This window comes from Octopus bimaculoides, chromosome 7, assembly GCF_046866305.1.
Source record: "Octopus bimaculoides isolate indiv1 chromosome 7, ASM4686630v1, whole genome shotgun sequence".
Lineage (NCBI taxonomy): Eukaryota > Metazoa > Mollusca > Cephalopoda > Octopoda > Octopodidae > Octopus > Octopus bimaculoides.
Window position 1 is genome coordinate 13,035,987 of NC_142934.1, and position 27,231 is coordinate 13,063,217.

Sequence of the window (27,231 nt, forward strand, 5' to 3'; positions counted from 1 at the left end):
AAATATTAATGTGATACATTCATACATCCATAACACGGGGTTTCAGGACTATACGCTTATAACATCGCAGTACATGAATACTTACTAGCAACACTCATGGAAATTCCACGGTTATTTTGAAGATTGTACGATGAATTTGTATATTTTTCTGAAACATTTGGTTCTTGAGAAGATGTGAAAATTCACATACACAATATTAAAGGGGCAATGAATCTATCTATCTATCTATCTATCTATCTATCTATTTATCTATCTATCTATCTATATATCTATCTATCTATCTACCTACCAACAAACCAACCAGTCAATTTATCTATCTGTCTATCTATCTATTTACGCTTATGAATGACGGTTTTTAAAACATACATATATCTCTTCGTAATTTCATAATTATTTTCGTTAACGCGTAACGTACAATGCCGTTATGAAAAAGACACAACTGAACGCTTGAACGTATATATTGTTATAGCACATCTATCTACCTATCTATCTATCTATCTATCTATCTATCTATCTATCTATCTATCTATCTATCTATCACTCTCTCTAATAATATAGACACCTTTCCCTTACGTCATCGGGACTTGCGTTGCTATTATGTTAAACTGTTGTATGTTCAAATTTGGCCGAATGCGGGGTTTTTTTTTTTTTTTTTCTTTTTTCAATATTTTTGCTTGCAAAGGCCGTTCCTTTTGGTCAAACTCTCGTATCTCCAACTGCTTCAGATACCAAGATATCAAAAATTGCCAAAGTGTAGTACAATGGTTTTGCTATGGAACGGTGAAACTATTTTTTCGTTTTCTGAAAAAGCAACCTTTTGGAGTTACGACACTTTTGCATAATAGCAACGAAACTATGTGATTAGAAAGAGTAGATAGAAAAGTAGAGAGAGAAGGGGAGGGAAATAGAGAGAGAGATCGAGAGACATACACACAGACAGACAGACAGACAGGTAGGTAGGTAGGTAGGTAGGTAAGAGAAAATAGAGAAGGAGGAGAAAAGGAGATGGCGATAGATAGATAGATAGATAGATAGATAGATAGATAGATAGATAGATAGATAGATAGATGAATGGATAGATTAGTAAAGATGAGGAGGGAGGGAGAGAGAGATAGTGAGAGACTGAGTGAGAGAGTGAGTGAGAGAGTGTGTGAGAGAGAGAGAGAGAGAGAGAGAGATAAAGTGGTAGGTGCAGGAATAGGTGGCCGCGTCGCGAACAAGCAAGCAGTCTTCTGGCGTTCATGAGAGGAAAAAATTAAAATAGATCTATAAAGACACTGTGACTAGCATCAAAAATAAAATGCACTTAAAAACATTGGGACAGGTAGTGACGGCAAAATTTAACGAAATAGAAACAAACATTGTATTGTTTTCAACATTAATACGTAGTATTGCACTGCTGTGAAGAGGAACAGATCTAGCAAGCTTCTAACGTTGATAAGAGAAAATATTATATATTACGAATGCTGTAACTAGGTTTAAAATAACTACTTTCAAAAAACGAACACCGCAAGCAAGCTAGCAAGCAAGCTTCAAACGTTGATGAAAGAAAATATTATATAATAGTATACCCGTGCCGTCAGAAATGACGGCATGAAAATGATACGGAAATGAAATTAAAATAAAAACAATACAACCTTTGTAAAGAATAAAAAGTTTTGAATGGTACAACGATGCACTATAATATAAAAAATGGACTATATATTTGTTGTAATTTAGTTATCTATAGTCCGATGATACTTCGGAATACAATTCCTTCTTCAGATCTTCTTAGCTGGAGTCTAAGCTATAAACTGTTTACTAACGGCTTTTCTTTACATTTTTTCTTGTTTGAAACTCGTGGTCAGCCTGTACAGTAAAGTCCTATAAAACCTCAAACAAGTCACTTTCTGTCACACTCGGGTGTTGGTAAGGTCAAGTTTGAGGATGATCTTGGGTGACAAGGCCCTGGTTGCATGGCAGCAGCTTCACATCCCAATTTGATACCCACTCTTAGCTGGGCGGGGGAAAATTCCTCCGCCAGTAAGTTAGAGACCGATTGTAAACACAAGAAAAAAGAAACTGCATGCATGGCCCTGTCTTTAGCAAGCCTCTCAGCACGATGTGGTTTTTTACTAACCTCTCAGCACGATGCTCTGAGGATTCCATTTGCAGCAAAGGTCTTCCATGACATCCCAATACTTTTCATGGATAGCATTCTGCAAAGAAATGGGGAAAATGATGTCACAACTACTATTTAACGCTAGTTATCAACATACAAGTATAATTACACACATTGGATTTAAAATAGAAATATCCAGTGTTAATAAGTCGAGTTGCGCCAAGAATAATCACACACGCACTCACATTGATATATATCTTAATAGACCTGTTAACATATGAAAAAGAGGCGTCTATCTCCGTGTAGGATGTATTAACACATACATAAATTCATATCTTATATATGAAGCAGATACACAAATAAAAAGCTAGAGAAGAATATAAAAAATGAAAATACTTTTAGAAATTCTTTTTTATCAGAAATCGTCACAACTGTAATGATGTACACATACGTGTGTGTGTAAATAGCTGGTTATTTAGTTACTACGTCAGAATGCCAGACACAGGAAGTTGACATTGACAAAACGGTTTGAAGAAGTGAATCTTTATTATATATATAAAGCAATATTATTTATTTTTAATAAAGAAGTAAATCAAGTCCGTATTATTATTTCCCAGGTCAAGTTATTTATGTACCCGAAGTATGGTACAGATTGATTTGGAGGTTTAGTCGTGCATAGAGGACACACACACACAGACAACGTATTTTATATAGTAAGATGTACAGACGTTAGGCTAGTCCATCACGTTAAGTGAACCTGACTGTCATGTGATGCAACAAAATGAGTGCTGAAAGCCAAAAGGCACAATGTGGGCAGCTAAAGTTCAAGATTGATCATATTTCCCCTTCACATTTATCACCTCCGACTTAGACCGGTTGATCTCGAGCCCAAGAAGCTTCAAAGCTAGGATAACCTGCTGAAGGTCCCTAACAACAGACTCAGACGGGCTACCCAAGGTTGCGTCATCTAGGTACCAGACACAGAAGGGTGAGCGAACCGACGGGGCATTGTCGTCTACAGCCAACGCAAAATGGAGCGAGCCAAGCAGGTCACCCGCGAAAGAAGCGATCCTGTTGTCAGGAAGCATGAGTGAGTTTGGTGTACCATAGGAGAGAGGTATATGAGTGGGTGTAATGAGGGAGCACGTCTCCGAGAGGCTGTCGTGTCTGAGATTGAAGGCGTTTATTTTTAAATCCAGCTTCAGTAAGGTGACGAGGAAGGTGTGTGCTAAATGAAGTGTCCGGCTACAGGCTCGGCAGCCTCACATCTGCACTTGACTCCCACCCCCAGCTGGACGGATCTGAGTGCCTCGCTCAAGTCATTGCTGACTGATCTGCAAGTTAGCTTAGCTGCAGGACGACGAAAAACGTTTCCCGTTGCTATATGACGGATGTTTCCGTTGTTCTTCAGTGCAATCATGTTGGCTGAGAAGAGATCTTGGGCATGGCGGGTGTGGGCCACGGGAAGAAGTCTAAATTATGCAACAATGCTTCTACTCTCTGGCTGTATAACAGTATCTCTACTTAATTGTTCTGTTTGACTTTTGTATTTGAAAGTTCATTCTAAACGCTGAACTAATCTCATTTTACGACTAAAGTGAGTCACCAAACTAATGAAATAGTTTTATAAATTGAATGAAGGGCCATGCCTAAATCATATCTTTCTTCTTCCTCACTGCGCTGGAACAGCCACTCTGATCACGGGGTTCGTACTTGTGGTAACCATCTTTGCCTCTGTAGCGGTGAGCAGGGATGTGGTACAGGGGTCGGAAATGCCGGAGGTCTCCACTGCCGCAGGCTTGACCACAAGCCTGTCAGAGAGCGGCCGATACTTTTGACAGTTTGTTTTTCTCAGCCTGAAGAGCCGCGGAACCTTGGGCTGGTTACTGAACGCACCAGGTTGTGGAATCCTAGATGAGAGGGCCTGCCACACGGAACGGGAAAATTGTCATACTGTCAAGTTTATCCCGGCTGTCTCGAGCTAGAATTGGGAAGCCTGCGGCATCTGGCCATGCTTTGTGATCTCATTGAGAGCGGCATGGCGTGGAAAATGTCCAGTACTATAATGGCATGACAATGGGTGAAGACTGAAAGAATCCACATTGGATCCGCAGCGGCGTTTGTGACTCTCACGGATTAGGAGGCCAAGTCTCAGGGAAACGCCGATGCACAGACAGTCGTTACCGAGCTAAGTGCCATTTGCGAGTGATGGCACTGCATCTTACCCCTGGATTTTATATTTATATTATGCGTTTTATCATTTTTACGAAAATAGTAAGCTTTCCATCTAATCCTTTTAATAAAGCTATTGCTTTTTTGAATAAGCAACGCCATAAATTCTTTTTCCCGAGGCATCGGTATATTCTCCACAGGCATTCCTATATATATATATATATATATATATATATATATATATATATATATATATATATATATGTTTTTAATTTTCATAGCCGAAATAATGCAAGTTATAAGAAATAATATAAATTGGGTTACAACTTTTACCTTATATTTCAATATTTCGGGGTTAGGATCTCTTCTTTAGGAAAGCTCAGCTATACTTTACAGTGAGAGCTCCACAGGAAGGAGCAAATATAATACAATTTCAATGATGAGATGCAAAAAAACATTTTATAAATACAAAATTGTAAGCATAACTCTGAAATCAAAAAAGAAAAGATGTGAATTATATAAAAAAAAAACATTGTGTCTGGGGAGAGTCATTTTGTCTTTACGCCTTATTAGCTAACACACTCGCCGGTTCGATTTCCACCCAATTTATTCATATAATTCTTTTTCTTCCAAAATTTTCGTTGCTTCTTGTAGCCTTCTCGATAGTCGTTGGCTGTCCGTTATCGGAGTTGCGCTCCTTTTGTTTGTTTGTGCGCATGTGCGCGCATCAGTATGCATATGTACACACATATGTATGTATGTATGTATGTATATATGTTTGTATGCATGTGTGTGTACGTATGTTTTCTGCATATTCACGTTTTTGTGTGTGCGTGTTTGTGTGTGTGCGTGTGTGCGTGTGTGTGTGTGTGTGCTTGTGTGTACCTCTGTCTCCTTACTTGTGCGTGTTTGAGTGTGTCTATATGCATGGGTTGATGTGATTATGTATTGGATCATCCCATAAATAATGCGGTTTTCTATACTTCTTTTATTTTTCAAAATTAAGATAAAGTTATTTTTTAATCTAAGATACTCTCCTTCATTTTCTACAATGCTCTTCCATCTATCTGGTAGACTTGCAAGATCCCTCCTCTAAAATTCATTTGTCTGTGACGAGAAATACTCCTCCAACACTGTTCTGACTTCGTCTACAGAATTCATATTTTTTCCGTTCAAATGATTTTGAAAACTGCAGAATAAATGATAATCAGAAGGAGCAATGTCCAGCGAATATGGTGGGTGGGGGCATCGTTTTCCATTCGAATTGCTCCAGCCTTTGGAATGTCATCTTCGTTGTATGTGGCCGAGTATTATCCTGTTGGAAGAACATATTTTGTCTTGAAATCAAAGATGGTCGTTTTTCTTTCTAGCGCTGACTTAAGCCGCTCAAGCTACTCACAGTAGTCTCCGTTGTTATTGCTTGGTTTGGGTTTAAAAGTTCAAAGTGGGCTAAACCTTTCATATCCCACCACACAGATAACAACACTTTATGTGGGTGAAGACCTTCTTTAGCCTGGGGTGCCGGTGTTTCTCCTTTCCCTATCCTCTGTCTTCGGCCCTTGACATTTTTATAGAGAACCCATTTCTCGTCACCAGTCACTATTCAGTCCAAAAAAAGTTCATTCATGAGACGTGACAGCAAAGAAGAGCACACATTCACTCAATTTGACCCAATTTTTTGACTTGATGGTACGCAGGTGTCGATGAATGGTTGAAAGACCAAATCCAAGCCTGTTTGCTAGTTCCTCTGCAGTTATGATGGAATTTTGTTTCGCCAAGGTTTGCAGGATGTCCTCGTCGAGCTCTATAGATCTTCCAGGACGAGGATTGTCTTCTAGGCTGTAGTTTCTGGTTCAGAATCTTTGGAACCACCGTTGACACTGGCTTATGCTTATTGTCCGATCCTCATATACTGCATTAATATTCCTCGCACTTTCCGTTGCGTTGATACTCATAAAGCAAAATATACCGAATATTTGCCACTTCCATTATAGCTTTGAAAAAATGAATGTTAATATCGAACTGCACTCTTCAAAACTTGGTAAAATTACTACCTGTTTTTATAGCAAGTTGATGCAGGTAGCTTATCCCGTCCCCCATCGACTTTTAATTCATGCAATTGAAAAAACTGCATTTATGGACCAACCCTATACGTGCCTCTGTTATGTATGGATGTGTGTCTCCATATGCGTTTTTGTGTGTATGCGCGTATGTGTGTGGAGTGTGTGTGTATGGTTATATGTTTCCGTCTCCTTTTATGTATGTGTATGTGTGTGTGTGTGCTTGCATGTCCGTATTACCTATGTACCTATCTATCTACTTACCTATGTATCTATCTGTTCACCTACATATCCATTTACCTACCTATATATATATTTGCCTACATAACAGTTGACTGACGAATGTATCTATGTATGTATATTCTGTGGGTATTGGGATATCACTACTACCTTCTACGTGTATTTCTTATTTAGTACGGGGTATGTTTCATTTATGAGGACGTACTCCTGCATTTATCTGAGTGATGGGTTCTTCGTGTGCTTGGATAAAACACGTATGTCTGTGCTTCCATGTTGGTCTTTGGCATGTTAGTAGAGTATGGAGGATTGTTTTTTGTCATCATATTGCCTCAAGTGTTTATTTAATCTCTCCGCAATACTTCTAGATGTCTCTGCAATGTATGTCATGTTCTTATCTTTACAAGCGCCCTCTATGCACCTTATGCTGTAGTCTACAGTTAATGCCAGAGTTAATCTTATATACCACGCAGTTCCCATTAGTGCATGTTGTATTCTCGAAAGGGTACGCCCTACATGGACTATATACCTGTTGTAATTTGGTTATCTATAGTCCGATGATATTTTGGAATTACAATTCCTTCTTCAGATCTTCTTAGCTGGAGTCTCTGCTATATAATTTATTTTGTTATATTCTATAATAAATAATAAATTACACGTCTCTTAATAAATATACTATTTCTAAACCAATGCAAATATTAAGCATGCTTGTCAGTTAAGAAAAATTCCATGTTTATAATTATATCTCAACATAACATTTGAAAAAACATTCAAGTATATTTATATATAATACTTAAAAGTCTTTAAATAACTATTGAGTACGTTTCAATAGTGGACTTATAACGATTATATAACCATTATACACATGTTTAAACAATGGACCTAACTCTCCATATATACAAATATGTGTATGCTTGTCTGTGTACTGTACTGAAATGCTGTAAAGGCTCTTTTTTTTGTATTCAGTGTAACAGTTTGAGCCATGATGTTTGTAACTTCCATATTTTTATTGATATCTGGATATGACATTTTTTGAAGTACATCCTGCGATATGCTAGCTTATGTGGTAATAAGATATTTTTTAATTCCATGTTGTGTCCTGTTTTATGATGTCTTTAATAACCTATTCATTCTTTTATAACCAGATTGCATTTGGTTCTTATGGTATATTGCACCTCATGTCTATAGCTTGCACTGTGTACACAGCGTGGAATTTCTACCTACACATCTTTTGCATATCAAACAAACCATTTATCGGAAAGGATTAGCTCCGTCTGTGTTCTTGCTTACTAGAACTTTGGTCTTTTCTAAGTTAACTTTAAGGCCCTTTGATTCCAGGTTTTTCTTCCACAGCTGGAATTTTTTTTCTAATTCTACCACAGATTCGGCTATAAGAACAATGTTATCATCATAGAGGAGTTCCCTTGGGTAACCAGTTTAATACTCCTCATTAATGGCCTGGCGACTTTCATAAATAGGAGGATATTGATTCATACCCGCACACTCAATTCATCGCCGTACTCTTGCTAATTCTCATCGGACTAACAGTACCCATGCACACAACAGTTCGCACCAACCATTTGTCTACTCCTAGCTTCTGCACTCACATCAGAGAGCGAGGTACCCTGCCGAAGGTTTTCTCAAGATTGACGAACGCAAAATATTTGTCTCTGAGTTACTATTTGATGTGATCCAAGACATAAAATAATCATCTATAATTATATCTAAGCCCTTGATCACATCCTTGGCAATTATATTTGTTGAGCTCACAAGTACTTCTTGTTTTCCATACCTTCCAAGCACAATCTTGTCTCCGTTGAAGATCAAGTTTTTGCTATCTGTAAGGGTGCCTCACAGGGCTTATATAAATACCTGAGATTTTAGCTATATGTATATATATATATATATATATATATATATATATATATATATATAAAAATTCAGAACAGTGGTATAACAAGGCACCAATATTTACTGGAAAATAGCAATCGATATAATTACGACGCTATTGTATAGCTTCACTGCGTATATACTGGCAAAAATGCGTGTGTGCAACAAACATGAAAAATTTATCTTACCTGTAGGAAGAACATTCGAAAATGGACAACCCAGATTAAGGATAATGCAGGACCGGTTTCAGACTCTTCAAATACGTTTCACAACGTAAATCTGATCAGTCTTCATCAGTTGCATTTACCTAGACAATATTTCAAATGTTGCCACATCATATATATATATATATATATATATAGAAGCATTCCAGCCGTTTTTCATTCCGGTTTTGTTTCATTTACACAACATTTATTGGACTACATAATACAGTGTGTCCTTTCCCCACACGGTAAAATGTGATTTGAGAGATATTTAGCTTTTATTTCTAGAGGGTCTAGCGACTACGTAGTGATTCATTCAATGAGCACATTATTGGGTGTACTAGAGAACCTGGTTGTATTAACTTTGTGATAATCACAATTTGGTATGTATGAATGTTTGAATTTTTCCAATTGGAGATATTGTCGAAAAATGTACATGATGAAAGCTGTTAAAAGTATGCGAATGTAAACAACAGTGCTAAAATAACAGGAAAAGAAGAAAATATTTCTCACTCACTAAAATTATACAGGTTTAGTCGCTTTTAATATGTAAATATATTGTAGTCAATGATTCACTCGTTATTCTATATCGTTATTTTCTACAATAAATTCTCTACCTAGCTACAGAAATTCTGTATGTATTCAAAACTACCAAAATGTATGGGTACATTATCTTACAAACAGATTACATACATTTTCTAAAGGTTTTCAAGTGAGAGCAGGTTTAACTCATGCAAAAGTTTGTGCATTTACAACATATCTAACACATTACGTGCAAAAGCAATATTATTGACATTTACTGTAAAAGTTCCTGAAGAACAATATTTCTTATCTAGACATACAGGGACTGGACAAAATAATGGAAACACCTTAAAATTTCAAACAAATTTATTTTAATACCAGCAGCTAAGCTCGGTTTCACCCGATCGGTTTGGATGATGTGGCTGTAAAACCTGCTCTGTGCAAGCATTAGACTTGTTTGGGCACCAAAAGACGTCATAGCGAAGCATGAATTGTATCTCCAAATGCCTCGGCGTGATCAGAGTTACCAAGGAAAAGATGTTTCAGAACCTCAGGTGGATCTGCGAGCAGCTGAAGTCGAACCTTGCCTGCTGAACAACAAAGACTGGCCGCCTCACCAGCCCACTTCTTAGCTCCACAAAACCGGCATACCTTATCTATTTTACTGAGAGTTAAGTCCGGGTGATTGGAGAAGTCATTTATGGGACTGTATTTGAAGCCAGCTTTAATCCAAAATGCGCCCCTTGCAGCAGCAACATTTCTTTGTGGTCGGTCTGCCAGCCTTTCTTCCCTAGCCTCCGATAATTCCTCAAGACTCGATCTCTGGCGTCGACTACGCTGAGCAGCAAGACGGGTCCCTCTTGCTTCTGCCGACTACTCAAGGAGTGATCGCTGATCACGACTACGCTGAGCAGCAAGACGGGCCCCTCTTGCTTCTGCTGACTCATCAAGCAGTGAACGCTGATCACGACTACGCTGAGCAGCAAACGGGCCCCTCTTGCTTCTGCTGACTCATCAAGCAGTGAACGCTGATCACGACTACGTTGAGTAGCAAGACGGGTCCCTCTTGCTTCTGCCGACTACTCAAGGAGTGATCGCTGATCACGACTACGCTGAGCAGCAAGACGGGCCCCTCTTGCTTCTGCTGACTCATCAAGCAGTGAACGCTGATCACGACTACGCTGGGCAGCAAACGGGCCCCTCTTGCTTCTGCCGTTTCCTATAGGGAGTAGAACACAGGAGAAAATGCAGTGTAAAAAGATGACTCAATGCTAACAAAATAAATAATGATACAATACACATCAAGTATAAAATTACATTAATGTGGAAAAGGCGTACCTGCGAACGCAAATCCCTTTTTTCACAATTTAAGGAGAGCATTTCTTTCAGTGGCTAAATATATGTGGACAAGTGTATGGTGATTGTTTTTTTCCTTTATTCTTTAAAATGGATTTATGTTAAAGGAAACAGATTTTAAACAAATAGCTACTCTTTCCATAAGATATATTTGTTTTTGAAGTACTCATCTGTGATGTTACCTTTGTTGTGTGGATAATTGCTTTTGATAAGTACTAGTTCGTATCCATCGCTACACTGCCGGTAAAAATACCTACCTTCATAATTTTTTTAAAGTCTGTGTTGCGTTGTTTATAGACACAGAAACACCACACACATATAAACAACCCTCCAAAATAACTATATATATATATATATAATTTAGAGAAAAACCACTATTAAACAATTCAATAGAGAAGAATGTAATTCATACCCTCTAGAAAATAAATATATCATAAAAACCTTATTCTAAAAATCAATAAAGTACATAAAAGAATAACTAGTAAATGGTATAAAAAATGACTACACACGTTACGTGGCTATATTTTCAAACAGATAACTAATAAAACCAATTCGATTAATAATCAAATCGATCTACAATTAAATCTATTCAAAAATATTGTCCCTCGTCAGGTCTAAAATAAAATATAAATAATAATAATAATAATAGTAATAATAATAATAATAATAATAATAATAATAATAATAATAATAATAATAATAATAATAATAATAATAATAATAATAGTTATTAGAGAGGACATAGGTAAACATAGCTGACGTAATCCATCACTACGGCCAACTCAATGACAAAAGCGCAACTCGAAAGTAACTTATTTATTGGTCCTTTGGACAACAACAATATTTCGACATCTCGTGTGTTTTCATCTGGTTCAAAATAAAATAAATGTCAGTCTAATTCATTTTTTAGTTTATAGAGAGGACTTAAATTTTTCATATTATAAAATTTATTATTATCAATAAAGGAATTAAATTTAATCTTATTTTTTAGTCTACTATTATTATATTTGTTTTGTATTATCATAATCCCTATTACTAATACTATAATTACCTAAATAAAACTTATCATAATTATTTATGTTAGGTTTATTATCATAAAAAGCATAGGAATCATTTAAATTATAATCTTTTATATTATAATTATATTTAGAATTATTAAAGAATTTAATATTATTATTATATCCCGCCTCCCGCCTGGCTTCATTATAATAAGGTGCGTATTTTTGAAAAATCTCAAAATTAGAAGAAAGTAACGATATTCTGTTACCTATATTATCTGTCAACGATTTCTTAATCGAGAGTGGATGATTACTTTTCGCATTAATGTATTTAATGTTTTCATTAATTTTATGGAATGGTTGGGTCTTACCTGTTATTAAATTCAAATTAGCATCTAAGTAATTAACATTATAGTTCTCATTATATAATTTAAAGTCTGTATTGCATTGTGTTGACAGACTTGTGCTTAAAATCCCTGCGTTTTTAATCAAAACATGTTAGTTACTACGGTGACAACACTACCTATCAATCTATCTTTCACACATTCTCAATCTCGTTAGCTGTATTTCTCCCTCAGCAACATTTTTTTCTCCTCCCCATCTTCTAAATATATGTAGGGGTATAAAATCACAAAGTTGCGACTCATAGGACAGATAATATAACGAAGAAGCCTCTTTGCACTCAATAAACATGCTAGAAAAAGCAGCCAAAATTTTACTGAAATCACGCTCACCTAATCGTCTTTACAATAAGCACATTAGGTAATTTGATAAACTTGGTTGTCCGGTATTTTTCAGCACATCACTTTTTATAAATACCATAATTCCACTTCTTCCATGCATCATAGCTTTTGAAATACACTCAGAGTGGAACCTCTGACCATTTCTCTGAAAGTAACGTTCTGGAGTATAACTATAAAGCTCAAATCTTGCTTCGTTTTCCCAGGCGGCTTTCTGAAACCAATATGAACCATAATTACCCTACTCGCCCAAAAAGTGCAATCTGTGCTTAATGTCTTTTTTGCTTAACAGATACTTTCTAGCACAACTTTTAAAGCTAAGAGCATCATCTTTTAACCTTCTAGTAATTAATGGTCTCTTTGAAAACAGTTTATTTTCAGCTGTTCCACACTCTCTTGATTGTTACTACAAACTTTTTCTAAGAATTTCTGGGGCTTTTTGCCATCGGCACTTTTAGTAGCTCTAAGCCTGCTGTAGACTTCTCATCGTGCAATAGAACTAATTTTTGGCGTATTTTCAGTAGCTTGTGAATATCAGAATATGCTATACCTGTTATATATCACGAAAGAATAATAGAAAGAAGAAAGTGATATTGCTGACGTAATATTTCTGACGTTTCGGACAGAATCCTTCTTCAGAGTAAAGGTGATGGGGGAAGAAAGGCAAGGCAGAAGTCCATTTAAACTCATCGTTGTCATGGTTTCAAGTTTGAATTTGATTGTTGCTCTTTATGATTTTTTTAAGAAGTCAGATCTACAATGTGCAGAGCTACCCGACACCGATAAATGGGTAATGGAGAGGCCCATTTCATTTAAGTAGGTGGTGACATGTTAGTCTAACATATGTAGAGAAATATTAAGAATGTATTCGTGAAAGAGATTGATAAGGTAACAGCTTGTTTCACCAAAGTAAAGTGCACTGTAAAATTTGCAGATGATGCAGTATATGGTAGAGTTGTTGATGGAGGTCACAAGTATTATCTTTTTCAATTCAAATAAATCCGCCGCTGAACAATAGTGCTTTACATGCGTAATGAGGTTTATGTTTTGCTCATCGATGGTTACAAACTGAGGTGTGTAAATTTTGTTTTACCATTATTATGGATGAATTTTAATCAGGATATCACCAAGAAGCTATTGGTCCAGAGTTACAAGTCAGAAGATTCCTTAATTTTATTATCAATGTTCCTTAAAATTTTTTGCTCTCTAAATCTAGTCTTGGCAGAGTTAATTAGCCTGCATTTGCGTCTATCGTAGAAGCCAGTTTTGTAGGCTCTCCATGGAATAAAAGGTTTCTTCTTAGCTAAGCCTTCAGCTCATGTCTATTTAAAACTTTTTGATGAGGTCTTCAGTTTCTAACCTAAAAAAGTCGTAAGTATCTGGGTTTGATTTCCGGTATTTATCTGTGATACTAGCAATTAATAATATATTACGTATATTCTTATCTACCTTGTACGGACGTTAGTATTATTATTAAGAACTACACAGAAATCTTTTTTGTGAAATTCAGGTGCCCAAGGTTTCCTGAACTGAATATGAAATTTATTTCGCCATTTTTCAGACTGGTAACATGAACATCGCGTTTGATGTAAGCGATGTTTAAATGAGGATGCGTAGCTTGATCAAGGAGAGATAATTCATTAAGCAGTATATTAAAGACATTTTCATTTTTGCGAGGGACGAAAATTTTGTAAAAAAAGCACTGGAATGAGTTATATCTCTTGGTTTATCTTTAACTCCTTCGAATTCTTCCACTTCATGGGGTTAAGGTCCCTCTTGTTGAGCTTCACATTCTCTGACCAGACCTTGCTCCAAAACGAAGTTGCTTCTTTGGGATCAAGTAATTCTGCTTCTTCCTTATCTCCTCTATCAGTCTCGTAGAACAGTTTCTGATTTGTTTAAACTGCAGACATCTTCCCTCGTATTTTTTTAAATCTTAACTGCATTAGCAGTTATCGCCGTTATTAATAGTATTAATAAGGTGACTAGCAAGTTCACACCGTTACAGGCACAATATAAGGTAAATTTAGATTCAGTAGGGTACATAATACCACTTGCTAAAATCAGAGCCAACGCTCCAAAAACCACCATAAAATCATGATAAAGATACACACGAGCAATACAATGAACATATGAGAAATAGGCTCACCTTTGCGTTGAATACATCCGTAAGTAATGCATATTTCAATATCAATTGATTTCACGCTTTGCATAGCAAACATACTCTGCGAAAATAATATTTTAACATCTATTTCTAAAATATTCACTACGTTAGCTCGTGTGCGTTCCGTGCTTTCAACGTCCCACTCCGTTTAAAAGGAAACTATCATAAACAAGAAAAAATTTAAATATAGAAGTATTATTGCCGTTATTAATTGTATTAATATGGTAATGATAAGGTGGCTAGCAAGTTCGCATCGTTACAGGCACAATAGCTAGAAGGCCTGAAAGACTGGATCCCGTGGGTTGGCCTGTTGTTTGCTTGTATGTGTGGTGGTGGAAAGTATTTTCTACGACGACCGATAGAAGTTAATGTATGTCCTGTGGAGTGAGTTCATAGCAATATATATTATATATATAAAGGAAAGAATAGAGTCAAAAGGAAGAGGTAGTACGATTCAACAGCTGTTTAATGACCACTACACACGTTTCGATACAACATAGATCCACATATATACAGGATTTAAATTTACATTAAGTAACGGTCTACCTGTATAATAGGACAAAGTTGTATCTCCTCAGGTGATGTATAATCGCTGTCTTCGTAAGTAAATGTTTGATTTCAATGCTATCAAATCCGACTGGTTCCTTTGAATCTAGCAGATGCTGACAGTTTCAATCCGCTCGCTGTGGTCGTGCTTCTACACGTTCGATATGAGCGGCATTGTGTACGTTGTCTATTTACTTTGTTTCACATGTTAGGCTACACATGCTAAATTTTATTATTTCGCAAATACACTGACACATACGCTCATACAATCACTTACATACACATATACCATACATCTCTCAGAAACCCCATACATACATACACACATACATGTATAAAGTAGAGAGTAATGTAAAAACATATCAATGACCAAACGTATTCATAGAATAGAAGAAAAACGTTTATAATTATGAACAAGTCACAGTTATAACTAAGAGGGTTTAAAAACCCTTACATGTTAAAAATAGCAGCCAAAGCCGCTATAAAGCCATTATTAACTCATATCATTTCTCCTCACGATAAAAACTGTCCTCGGGCGACATGGCAAATAGAATCCACAACTTGAAAATAATTGATTAATTCCCTGTTGCAATTTCGGTGTTAGGGACCACTAAAGGGACCCATTCGCCTCGTCAGTGGAAATATTCCTATATATAGAAATCAAAACAAGACTTTACCTTGGGGCTAGCATGAATCCCGACCAGCAATAGAAATGTTTTCAACTCTATCTACACAATCAAGCTTTGAATTCAAATGCCATGCACAGCGTTTATGTGAAAAGACCGGTAATCTCGAGCCGCCACGGCAATATCACCAGATATGAGTTAGGAAAACATAAATAAGTAGAGAGGAATGTAAAAACATTACGAAAGATATAACTGAGAACAGTGAGAAAGTTTTCAACGAAAAATATTGCAATACAAATGTATTACTTTCCAGTAAAATAAAGCACCGATATTCCATGCCTTTTACTTTTTACTTTTTATTTTCACACACGAGAAATACCTAAGACTAGAATTGATAGCATACCATAAGAATACTACCGGCTATTTGGGAATTCTAAGGGTGAATGAGCTCTATTTGTACTCTTATCCGTTCTTAACACTTCAACTGACTATACATATATATATACATCCTATCGGCTTCTCGGACATAGCCTCTTTGTTTTTGCTACAATCGGTTTTCCAACGGTTACTGAAATTTTTTTCCGGAAACGTCTCTGCAATGGTCTCACGAACCTCCTTCCGGAATTCAGCGCTGCTTCTAAGTTATGTATAATACGTGCAGTTTCTTTTTTTCTTTTTTCCTTTTTTTTATATAATACATGATCCTGATGCAGCTAAATAACATACTGATTGCCAACCTCCTGCTTGTTGTTAATTTGGGGCCCTAGTCTGTTTAAGATGATAGCTTCCTTAATTCTTAGATTACACAAATTTCTTTCATTGGCCTCAATAGTGACCGTTATGCTTTTGTCGGTGTTCTGGCATCTGTTTAAATGTTTTCTGAAGGAGGAGGTTCTCATGTTCAGATGTTCTTTGATGCAAATATGTAACGGTCTTGTTGTGCTATCCACATAGAACTTGTTGCATTTGTTACATTGTATTCTATACACAACATTTACCCGTTAGCATAAATCTGTGTCACAGATGGGGCAGTTATCTAATGTGCATTGATTGCTGTCCCTTGCTCATTTCTTTGCTAGGTGTCTTCTCAGAGAGGGGCCGGAGTGGACTAGTTGTATGTCTAGCCCTTCTCTTCTTAAGGCTCTTCCGATAGCTGTAGTCATCCTCTCGCTAAAATGGGGTATTTTAAGGAAACGTGTGTTGCTGGGTTTTCTGTATGTTCGGCGTGTTTGTCGTCTTGGGTACTTAAGTCGATTTACAATGGATATAGGATACCCGTTGGTTTTCAAATCCTCTAGGAAGCATGTGGTGTGGGTTATCTTGTCCTCTGTCCTGCTTCACTTGCTCTGGATGCGTGCAAGTTTATTTCTGGCGTATCCTATTTTGGTACCGAGTGGAAGGGTTGAACTGTACTGAACAAACATGTCTCTACAAGCTGCTTTCCTGTAGAACTCAGTGTGGATCTCACCTTCTTCCGTTATTTTAAGTTGGAAATCGAGTAGCGATAGGGTTCCAGTGTTGTCGGGATGTTCTATAGTGAACCGTATGTTCATGTCCATGTTGCTGAACGCCGTGAATATTCTGTTTGCCTCTTCACGGGAGGATGTGAGCATGAGGATGTCATCTACGTACCTGGTGAAGAAGGCGCTTGAATGCTCGATGTTCCAGATAGTTCATATAGGTGATGGCTAGTGGGCCCGAGAGACTGGATCCCATGGGAACACCTGTTGTCTGTTTGTATATGCGATCATGGAAAAAGAAGTAGGTGTTGTCCACGATGATGGACAATAGTTGATGTATATCAGCTGCGGTGAGTCCGGAGCAGTGGATGTCGGACGATACTATGCAGTCAGTCAATAGGCTGACTGCCGAGTGTGCTTGTACGGTTGTGTACATTGAGACAACCTCAAGACTAAAGGCGCATCTGTTTTGCCTGAGTGGGTCTGGGGGCAGTTCGCACAGTACTTTTGATGACTTCGTCGGAGTTCTTGACGTGTCCAGGAAAGGTGGAGAGTATGGGTTTCAGGATGTGAGAAAGTGGCGAGGATATTTTATATAGAGGTCCTTCCACGCTGGAGACGATGGGTCTAATCTGGATCGTGTTGCTATCCTTGTGTGTTTTAAATGAGGTAATAGAATCTTGGTAATCTACTGTTCTTTGTGATGAAGTTACCTCTGTCTATGTAGTTACCTCCGTAGTTACCTCAGTTGCCTGTGCAGAATCGGGTGCCCCCATAGGTATATCGAAATAGTCCCTAATATCCTTCCTAGCCCACAATTTATTATTATATCTAATCAACGATTTCCTAGCCGTTTTAACTACACTAACTTCATCATAAGTCGGTCCTACCTTATTCATTGCATAAATTAGGGCCTTATTGAGTACAATCTCATTAATGGAAGAATAATAATTATCTATATCTATCTGTATAAATTTATATATATTTTTATCTTTAATATCATTAAACCATTTTAAAGTATCAATAGTGCTATTCCATAATTTAAGGTAATTAATATCATTTAATCTATTGATATATTTATCTAAAATGATCTTACTTAATTTACCTAGATCTGACCTTGTTTGACAACTTCTTGTAAGAAAGTCCATGCAGTGTAGAACGTACACGTATTTATACAACGTAACCACTGGCAACCGGTCACTCTAATGATATTGCTTCTCTAATACATGGAGGGAGAGATGACCAGTGGGCAAAAGAGAGAAAAAAAGGAAAACAAATTTACACAATTTATATTTTCATATAAAATTTTGTTATAATTATTAATGTCTATATCATTATAGTTCTTTACTTTCATCTTTTTCCTATAATGATTATGTTTACGATTATTTTTTTCTACAATTGTGAATATTTTTAGTATCATTATAAGTACGGTAGTTATTTTCTACATTACGTTTAATAGGATTGTTTAAACGAGGCGAGTAAATATTCTGGTTTTTGGCATTTATATAAATATATTCATAGAAATTTTTTTTATCATTTGCATTGTCAGTATTAGTTATAGAAATTATAGGATCATTATTATCCTTAATATTATACTGAAGAGCAAAAGTTTATTTGTCTTTATAACCAGCTTTGAATAAAGCTTCATTATAGAAACTAGTATTTTGGTTTAAAGATTTCAAGATACCGAAAGTGATGATATACGAGATGAAATACTATAAACTAAGAAACTAATGACTGCTTTTGGTTAGTTGGAAAACCGATTGACATAATTTAAGCTTTGGTTTGGTTTGCTTTGTGGAATGATTTATAGAGACCAGTAGTGAGAATTTTGTACCTGTTAGTTCTTAAGTCGTCAGGTGTTAGAATGTATTCTAAAATATTTTATGAATGCTGTCGAGAAATGCTTTGCGAACTATACTTATATAAAAAAAAACAGCTGTTTCAAGATAACATATATCATTTCCTTGCTTAATATAGTTGGAATGGGAAACTATTTTAACATCATATTTTTTATCGTTGCATGCAGGATCCAATCTCATACAAGTGGTTTCACTCAAAAGCTACTCTTATGAAATTCCGTTGCTGTTTAAATTATTTTTTCATACACAGCAAAAAGGTGCTTTTTCAATGAACAAGGTTGAAAATTAAGAAGAGTAGTACTTACAAAATAAAAATACTTTGTTTCATAAATAAATGATTCAGACAATCCTTTTTGGTCGGAAACCATTACTGTCTTGAAGCAAAATGCTTATTTTCTCACTCTAACAAAAGTCTTGCTATATGTCTTATTTGATGCTACTATTTCTGTCACTTTGTGCTTTTTTCATAACCAACCGAGTAACTTTTTAAAATTTGTGTTGGCTTATCTCACTTTAAGAACTTTATAAATTTACAAAGCACATATGAGAAATAAATTTTTATGGTCATAGTAACAATTTTTAATGTCAATAACTTAGTTGCCTCGCTGCATACATTTGGCACGTTGTTGCTTCGATTTAGCCAAACAATTGTCGTCAAGTAGACAATTTTCACGAATACAACAGACGATGATTGATATTGTTTAGACGTCTACCTATTTCATTTAGCTATGTATCACTATAGATTATGATATAACAACACTTTTACAAACTAAGTAACTAACCTTAACACAGCTCCTATTTATCATTTTAGGTTCTGGTGGAAAGTGGTAATCTATTAATTCTCTAACTATATTTGTTCTTACTGCTAAATTAAATTCTGAAATATTCCTTTTCCTATATTTATTCCTCTCCTATGTCTTTTGCTCTCAGTGTCTTTTATGCATTTTCTCGGAGAATCCACTATTTCTTAGTGTTTCATAATACCTTGAAAGAATCTTCATTGGAAGTTATCAAAGAAAACTATTTACTAACGTAGTTTCCTTATGATGCTGGGCGTGTAATTTTGCCTGTGTTTATTAATTTCTCATTCGGTTAGTGGTATGGTCTAAAATTATTATCAACGGCGATAAGATCAGTATCTACGATAATGCTAAGTCGTCTCTTTTGAAATACTTTAGTCAGATTTTTTCTAAATCTAATCCAACTCATTGCCGTTACAATTTCTCAATAAAATTAGGCCATGATCACGATATAAAATACGATCCATTTCAGAAAATTTCTTCCTCAATATATCTAAAATATATTGCCCCGTTCTTCCACTCACCTGATAACTGTGATATGCTACCATAGATACATTGAATAATTCACTTCTTTTCGTGGTCGAAAAACAGTGACTTTCTCGTATTCATAATCATTGATTTATACTAGTATCAGTAATTGCTGCCACATTATCGAGGGACTTCATTAAGAAGGCTTGATTGTTGAAGGATAAATATCTGCTATATAGTATTGCGTGAATCTACAGTTTCTTTTCTCTTTTATTCTGCGAGACTATTCTAGTACTTCTGAAATAATGTGCCATAGTTTGAGGGAGGATATTGTTATTAATCTGAAAATAATTTTCTTTGGTGCTATTTTCCTAACTATACCAAACTCTGGCTTTGCTGAGTTAATCAATTAATCAGCAATTAGTTACACTCAAATTATAAGATGGACAGGGAAGGCAGTCATATTGAGAGAGGGGGAGGGGAGAGGGGGAGAGAGAGGGGGAGAGAGAGAGGGAGAGGGAGAGAGAGAGGGAGAGAGAGGGGGAGAGAGAGAGGGAGAGAGAGAGGGAGAGAGAGAGGGAGAGAGAGAGGGAGATATACATCGAGAGGAAGAAAAAGAAAAAGAAATAAGCAAACAGCTGAAGTGAAATGAACTTTGTTACTGAAAATTATAGTGATGATGATGATGATGATGATGATGGTGGTGGTGGTGGTTGTGTGTTGATTGTGGAAAGTTTATTTTATTGAACTAAATCTCTAATATTATTCTACCTGTCCGTTCACACTTTACACTTTAGTTTGTTAGAGAGGAGAAGGATGTGGAGTGGGAGAGAGGAAGAGGGAATGTGAGAGTGAGTGAGAGAGCAGATAGCCAGCTGATGCATTATGCTGTCATTCATATGGTTAGAGGAAATGGGAGAAGAGAAAGAGAGAAATGTTAAAAATATGAACAGGTAGAGAGAAAAAGAGAAATAGAAAGTGCTTAGCAGAGGAAAATTTTAATATCATTATATCATTACGACTGGAAGTAAAATAACTCACCAAAATAAAAATAAAAATGCAAATCATCTTTTCGTTCTTAAATAGCTTCTCTTAAATGTTTTCGTTCTATGGAATTTCCACGGGTCCCACTAGTATAATAGAACCCGCACAGAACTGCCAACACAGACATATGCAGCGTGTATTACAGAACTACCATCGTACATAGTTGTACTACATATTTACAACAATATATATATATATATATATATATATATATATATATATATATATATATATATATATATATATATATATATATATATATATATATATATATATATATATATATATATATGTATATATATATATATCCCTCAGCTATTTTAAATGCTAATTTTGGCCTGCATTCGCTTGTATCGTTCATTCTGTTATTATCATTCTAAAAAACTAGTGATATTGAATAATAATAGAATTAACGGTACCATTGTAAATTAATATATACATATATATATATATATATATATATATATATATATATATATATATATATATATATATATATATGTATGTAATGAATATATATATCTAATTATATATATGTATATATACATATATATGTATATATACATATATATGTATATATATGTACAAATATATGTATATATATACACATTATGTGTGTGTATGTATGCATGTATGTATGTATGTATAGATGCACATACATACATACATACATACATACATACATACTACAAAACTTAGGAATTTCTATAAAATGTCCTCCTTCAGAGGATGTTAAAATTATTCCTCAGATTTAAACTGAGCCATTATTTAATCCTACTCTTTATCCAGTTCTTATACTCCTTATGAACATGTCATCTGCTTTGCGTAGTAATGTTGTACGCCCTTGTCAATTCCTAGTACACGTTGCACTCAATTCAATTAGTTATTGCAAAGACGTAAAGTTGTCTTGTGTGTTCTTTCCTCTAAATTAGTAACACTAACAATCAAATAAAGGTGACATGTACATCGTCTCAGTCTTCCTACGCTTGGCCCAGCAGAATATGAGGATATTGTAGCTGGGAGGAGAAATGGCTGTCTCAGCAGTCGGCTGATACCAGACTGAAGCAGCAGGAAATCCCGTACCTTGTTGAAAGACAAAACACGGTACTCAGCTCAGGAATCGAACCAACGACCTTATGGTCACGAGCTCAGTATCCTAACCTCTAGACCGGGAACCTTCACATCAGAAAGAATCGTTGTTGATAAAAGCTTACCTCTGTTCCAGCACTGATATTACCTAATCTTTCGCACAAGCAGGTTAGCGAATTTTTTTTTTTTTTCCGTTGAACTCCAAAGAAACTACGATTAAACCAGGTAATATTTGCTGTATTTCTTTCTTTTGTTTTTCTTATTAACGAGGGACAAAAACCCCGATATACACACCACACCAAATATATATAAATACGAACACACAAGTATCTCTCTACCCTTTTTTTTTTCATCTAAAGGAGTTTTAATCCAATGTGCTGTGTGTTTGTTTATAGCTGAATTCGCCTTCAAACACAAATTTAATAAAGACTTACTCCTCCGCACATACACACACACACACACACACACATACAATATACATCGTTGATAGGCATGTTACTGTGGTATTCATCTAGTGATAATTAATACGGGTAGTATTTAAAAACACAGTAAACAGATCGGAAGGAAACGAAAATATTGTCCCAGCAGCGGTTAGCGATAACGCCAGGTGCATTTCGGCCTTGTTAGGCCTAGTCAATGACATGTACTCACAGCCAACCTGACGCCTCCGATATATGGGACTGTGAATGAAACATTCACTAGTATTGCGAAAAGCCGGCCGGTTGGATAAAAGATCTTGTATACGCATATGAAGCAGTATTAAATTAAAATAGTCATCTACGTATTATACTTAATAAGTATATACATCGTTGATAGGCAAATTACTGTAGTATCCGTTCAGATATAACATCTTTTATGGACATGATGTGTTTAAAAACACAATATGTATCGGAAGAAAAGTCGTCTTAACAGCGGCTGGCGAGAACGCGATCGTGCATACTTCTTTAACGGAGTATCAGAAATTGATTCTTTCTGATAACCCTTTTACTGTGCAGACTTATTGTCATAGCCCCAAATAATTCAAAATTTGCAGAAGCATTTGTTGAGCACTTTTGTTTTTTTTATGTATTTAGTTAGAGTGTATGCATGTCACTAAGATGTTAAACACTTCGAGATAGCTTATCCGTAATTTTTTTTTATAATATTCATCTTTTTAGAGCAGTTTTATATTTAAATCCCAAGTGATTGATGGACTTCTGGTTACGAGGGGAATCAAAATTTGTACTAATGAGAGATATAGTTTTGGAAGCAAAACATTCCATAGTAGAAGGCTTGCTACGAGGTAAGATCATGCATATTTTCTTTACATTGTGTATCATGTCCAGAGTTGTGTCTTTTACTTGCTGAAATGATTAAAATAATATTAGTCAATGCTGTCTTTTCCTCACCACTTATTTCATATCAGATTTTTGTCGTTAACAACATTATATATGTTAACACTAACTTATCAATTATTTTCTCTTTGTTTCGTTTATGCAGCTAGCATCTCTGGGTGATAAACCTGATTCCGTTTATATGCTTATTTAAGCTGTCTCTAAATGTTTTGTAGTTTGCATCTAGTTCATATTAACATTTTAAAATAGTCCCACTTCTACAGTAGCTGGGCCCTAAGGTAGCTGTGTTATTTCAGCTATGTTTCTACGGAATGTCTTTTGTTAGAAATTAGAACGTAGGCTGCTTTACTATTCAGTATCCTTTGTGAATTGAAACGATTTCGTTTACTTGCTCGGGACAAGCAATCAGCAGTCACCTTGACCAATGTACGTACTTATTAACATTGGTCAAAGCTGTGTGGTTATCACTTAGGTGTGACTACTAGCCAGAGAGGTCAGCTGACCAACTACCCTGTCTAATTATCAAAGTGAGAAAATAACGCATTTATTGCCGTTACAGTATGTGTTGTCTCTCTAGTTATTTGTTTTACTGTTTTACAGCATGTTTCCGTCAGATTATTGACATTGATGAAGACAACGATTTTCCTTTACCATTAACCAGGAAATGTAGCAGTTGTCGCCGAAAGCTGGAAAAGGTAAGAAATGCAGAGATGTCTAGATCTGCACAAACACCAACCGCGAACATTGATAATGCAGAAGCAACACAAAAAGATTGTATTAATACTTCAAACATTTCCGAATCGGATTCTACTACCTCCTCCATACATCGCAGAAACAATATTCCTGCAGAACAAGACAAATACCAGATAACGGACTTTACACCAAACATAATGATGCAATTTCATCCAGAAGCCCAGTCTTCGAAGTTTGCCGAAAATTTGCAAATGACAAGATCCGCTGGTAACATATACATTTTAATGTGTTTGTATTGGTACAACTTCAAACAATATTTACTATACAGAAAATTAAAAAAGAAAAACCAGCTAAATTTGTAATATCTATAAAAGAATCTGGTCTTAAATTTGTAAAGAGCTGTCAAAATTTTATCAAAAATTCCCCTGAAAGAAATTCGTAAAATACACTTAATTAAAATTCACAGTTTAGAGTAAACATGATGATTAACAATCATTGAATATTACTATAAAGCTTCAGTCGATTAATTTGAATGAAACCGGTGACAATCACTTTTTGAGAACTCTGTCATTTTTCCAAACGCGTCTTGATGAAATCCTTCTGTTACTATATTTCTGTCGAAATACGCTATATTTGTATCAGTTAATTTTTCAAATAATGAAGGATTTAGTAAAATAACTTCATCGTTAAGCTGGTGTTTGGAAAAACAAATTAACAGATTTTGATGGAAGATTTGAATTTCGATCACTTTGAAACAGAATGCTTGCATCAAAGAACCAAGGGCAATTTGAGGCTGTCTTCTACAAGCTGAAATGGTTACACAAAAGAGTAACCAAGTCATCTTCGCATAGTTTGCATTCTCAGAACCATTATGGAGAATACTACTAATTTGGGACTTGTATAAAACAAATCTTGTATTAGGAAGTTAGGAAATTAAGAAATAACGAAATCAAAAGCAATAATTGAAAGAAATGTTGGCTTTGGAACGATTTATTTTCCATATAGAAAATACATTACATGCATCCAAATTAAGAACATATCGTATACACATGAAGATATACTACTACAAGCCATAAAGGACAGTGGCATCATATGCAAAAGTAACAAACTGATAGTACATATGTTCTCAGAACGTTATATGGCATATGATATCAGCTACTTCATTGATGATAAACGTTGATTTATTTTCTACAACGCATGATCGCAGTTTCAATAATGCATTTTCTACTAAAAGAAACACTTGAGGAATATTAAAGCAATCTATAAATGTGACGGCGGTCATGTGTAAAACTGCAAACCATTTTTATTTTTGAATAACTCCAGGTACAAAACTTTGGATTTGTTACATTTATATTTAGACACACAAGCATTCAGCTACATATACTTAAGCACACATCTATATGTACATGTATATGTATATATATATATATATATATATCATATTAGGGATTTTTATTATTCTTAAGATTATCTTAGACCTGAAGAATGACTATATTTTTAAATTGAATCGAATTTATTTCAAAATATAGCCACGAAACGCGCGTAGTCTATTTAATGTTATTTGATATTTATTGATTGTGCAATTTATTGATTTTTGAAATAGGGCTTTTGTGGTATATTTGTTTTTCTGAATGGTTTGCTTGAAGTTTTTCATTGTTGAATTTGTTTATAGTGGGTTTTTTTCTCTAAATTATGTATGTATGTATGTATGTACGTATATATATATATATATATATATATATATATATATATATATATATATATATATATGCTCGTATAATTATGTAAATATATATACGAATATATATAAATATGCATGTGCAATATGTATATATATATATATATATATATATAATATATATATATATATATATCTACGTATGTATGTATATATATATATATATATATATATATATATATATATATATATATATATATATATATATATATATATATATATATATACATATTTATACATATATATATATTTATATATATATATATATAGATATATATATATATATACAAATACATAGACATATATTTTCATGTATATATGTATATATATAATATGTATTATATATATATATATATATATATATACATACGTATATTTGTATGTATATATGTATATACACTCACATGTATATACACTCACACATGTATACGTATATATAATTGTGTATAACTGTGTATAAGTATATATACCTGTGTATAAGCATATATATATATGTGTGTGTATGTATATATATATATATATATATATATATATATATATATATATATATATATATATGTATATGTATATGTATATATTTATATATATATATATATATATACACACGTACATACATACACATACATACGTACATGCATACACATTACGTACACACATATATACATACATACATGCATGCATACATACATCCATCCATTCATACATACATACATACATACATATTCTTTACTTGTTACGGATTGTCATATAAATTTTTTTTTTTTTTGTGTATTGTCACCTCCCTTTTTTTTTGTTGTTCTTTTTGTGCCTTTTTGTGAAAGTGGCAAATTGTTTCACAACCTTTATTCCTTTCTTTCATGTACTCTCAGAAATGTGTCCATTTAAAAAACATTGATAATGTTTTCCTGTTAATTTGAATGCGTCATAATTGTGTGAAATATGCATTTATAACAAAAACTTATCGCACAAAAGATACGGATATTTCTGCCTTATAAAGAACTCACTCCTATACACATACCTACCAATCCGCCTACACGCTTACGCGCGCGCGCGCGCACTCACACACACACACATGCACACACACACACACACACACACACACACACACACACACACACACACACAACA

The 27,231-nt window shown here is 34.9% G+C and overlaps 1 protein-coding gene across 5 annotated transcripts in view; it reads left to right on the forward strand.

The window, feature by feature from the left end:
* LOC106869743 (uncharacterized) overlaps positions 1–26,041 on the forward strand; it is a 27,133-nt gene extending 1,092 nt beyond the window's left edge. Inside the window, exons 2-4 of one of the 5 annotated variants that reach the window (XM_089354767.1) lie at positions 22,182–22,563; positions 23,496–23,620; positions 24,273–26,041. In XM_089354767.1, coding sequence (XP_089210893.1) covers positions 23,527–23,620; positions 24,273–24,727 — 549 coding nt within the window. In that variant the 5' untranslated portion in view covers positions 22,182–22,563; positions 23,496–23,526 and the 3' untranslated portion in view covers positions 24,728–26,041. Of the gene's footprint in view, positions 1–21,913; positions 22,564–23,495; positions 23,621–24,272 lie in introns of those variants that run through there. The other 4 variants (XM_014915599.3, XM_089354768.1, XM_014915600.3 and 1 more) reach the window with 4 other exon arrangements.
* The last annotated feature ends 1,190 nt before the right edge of the window (positions 26,042–27,231 follow it).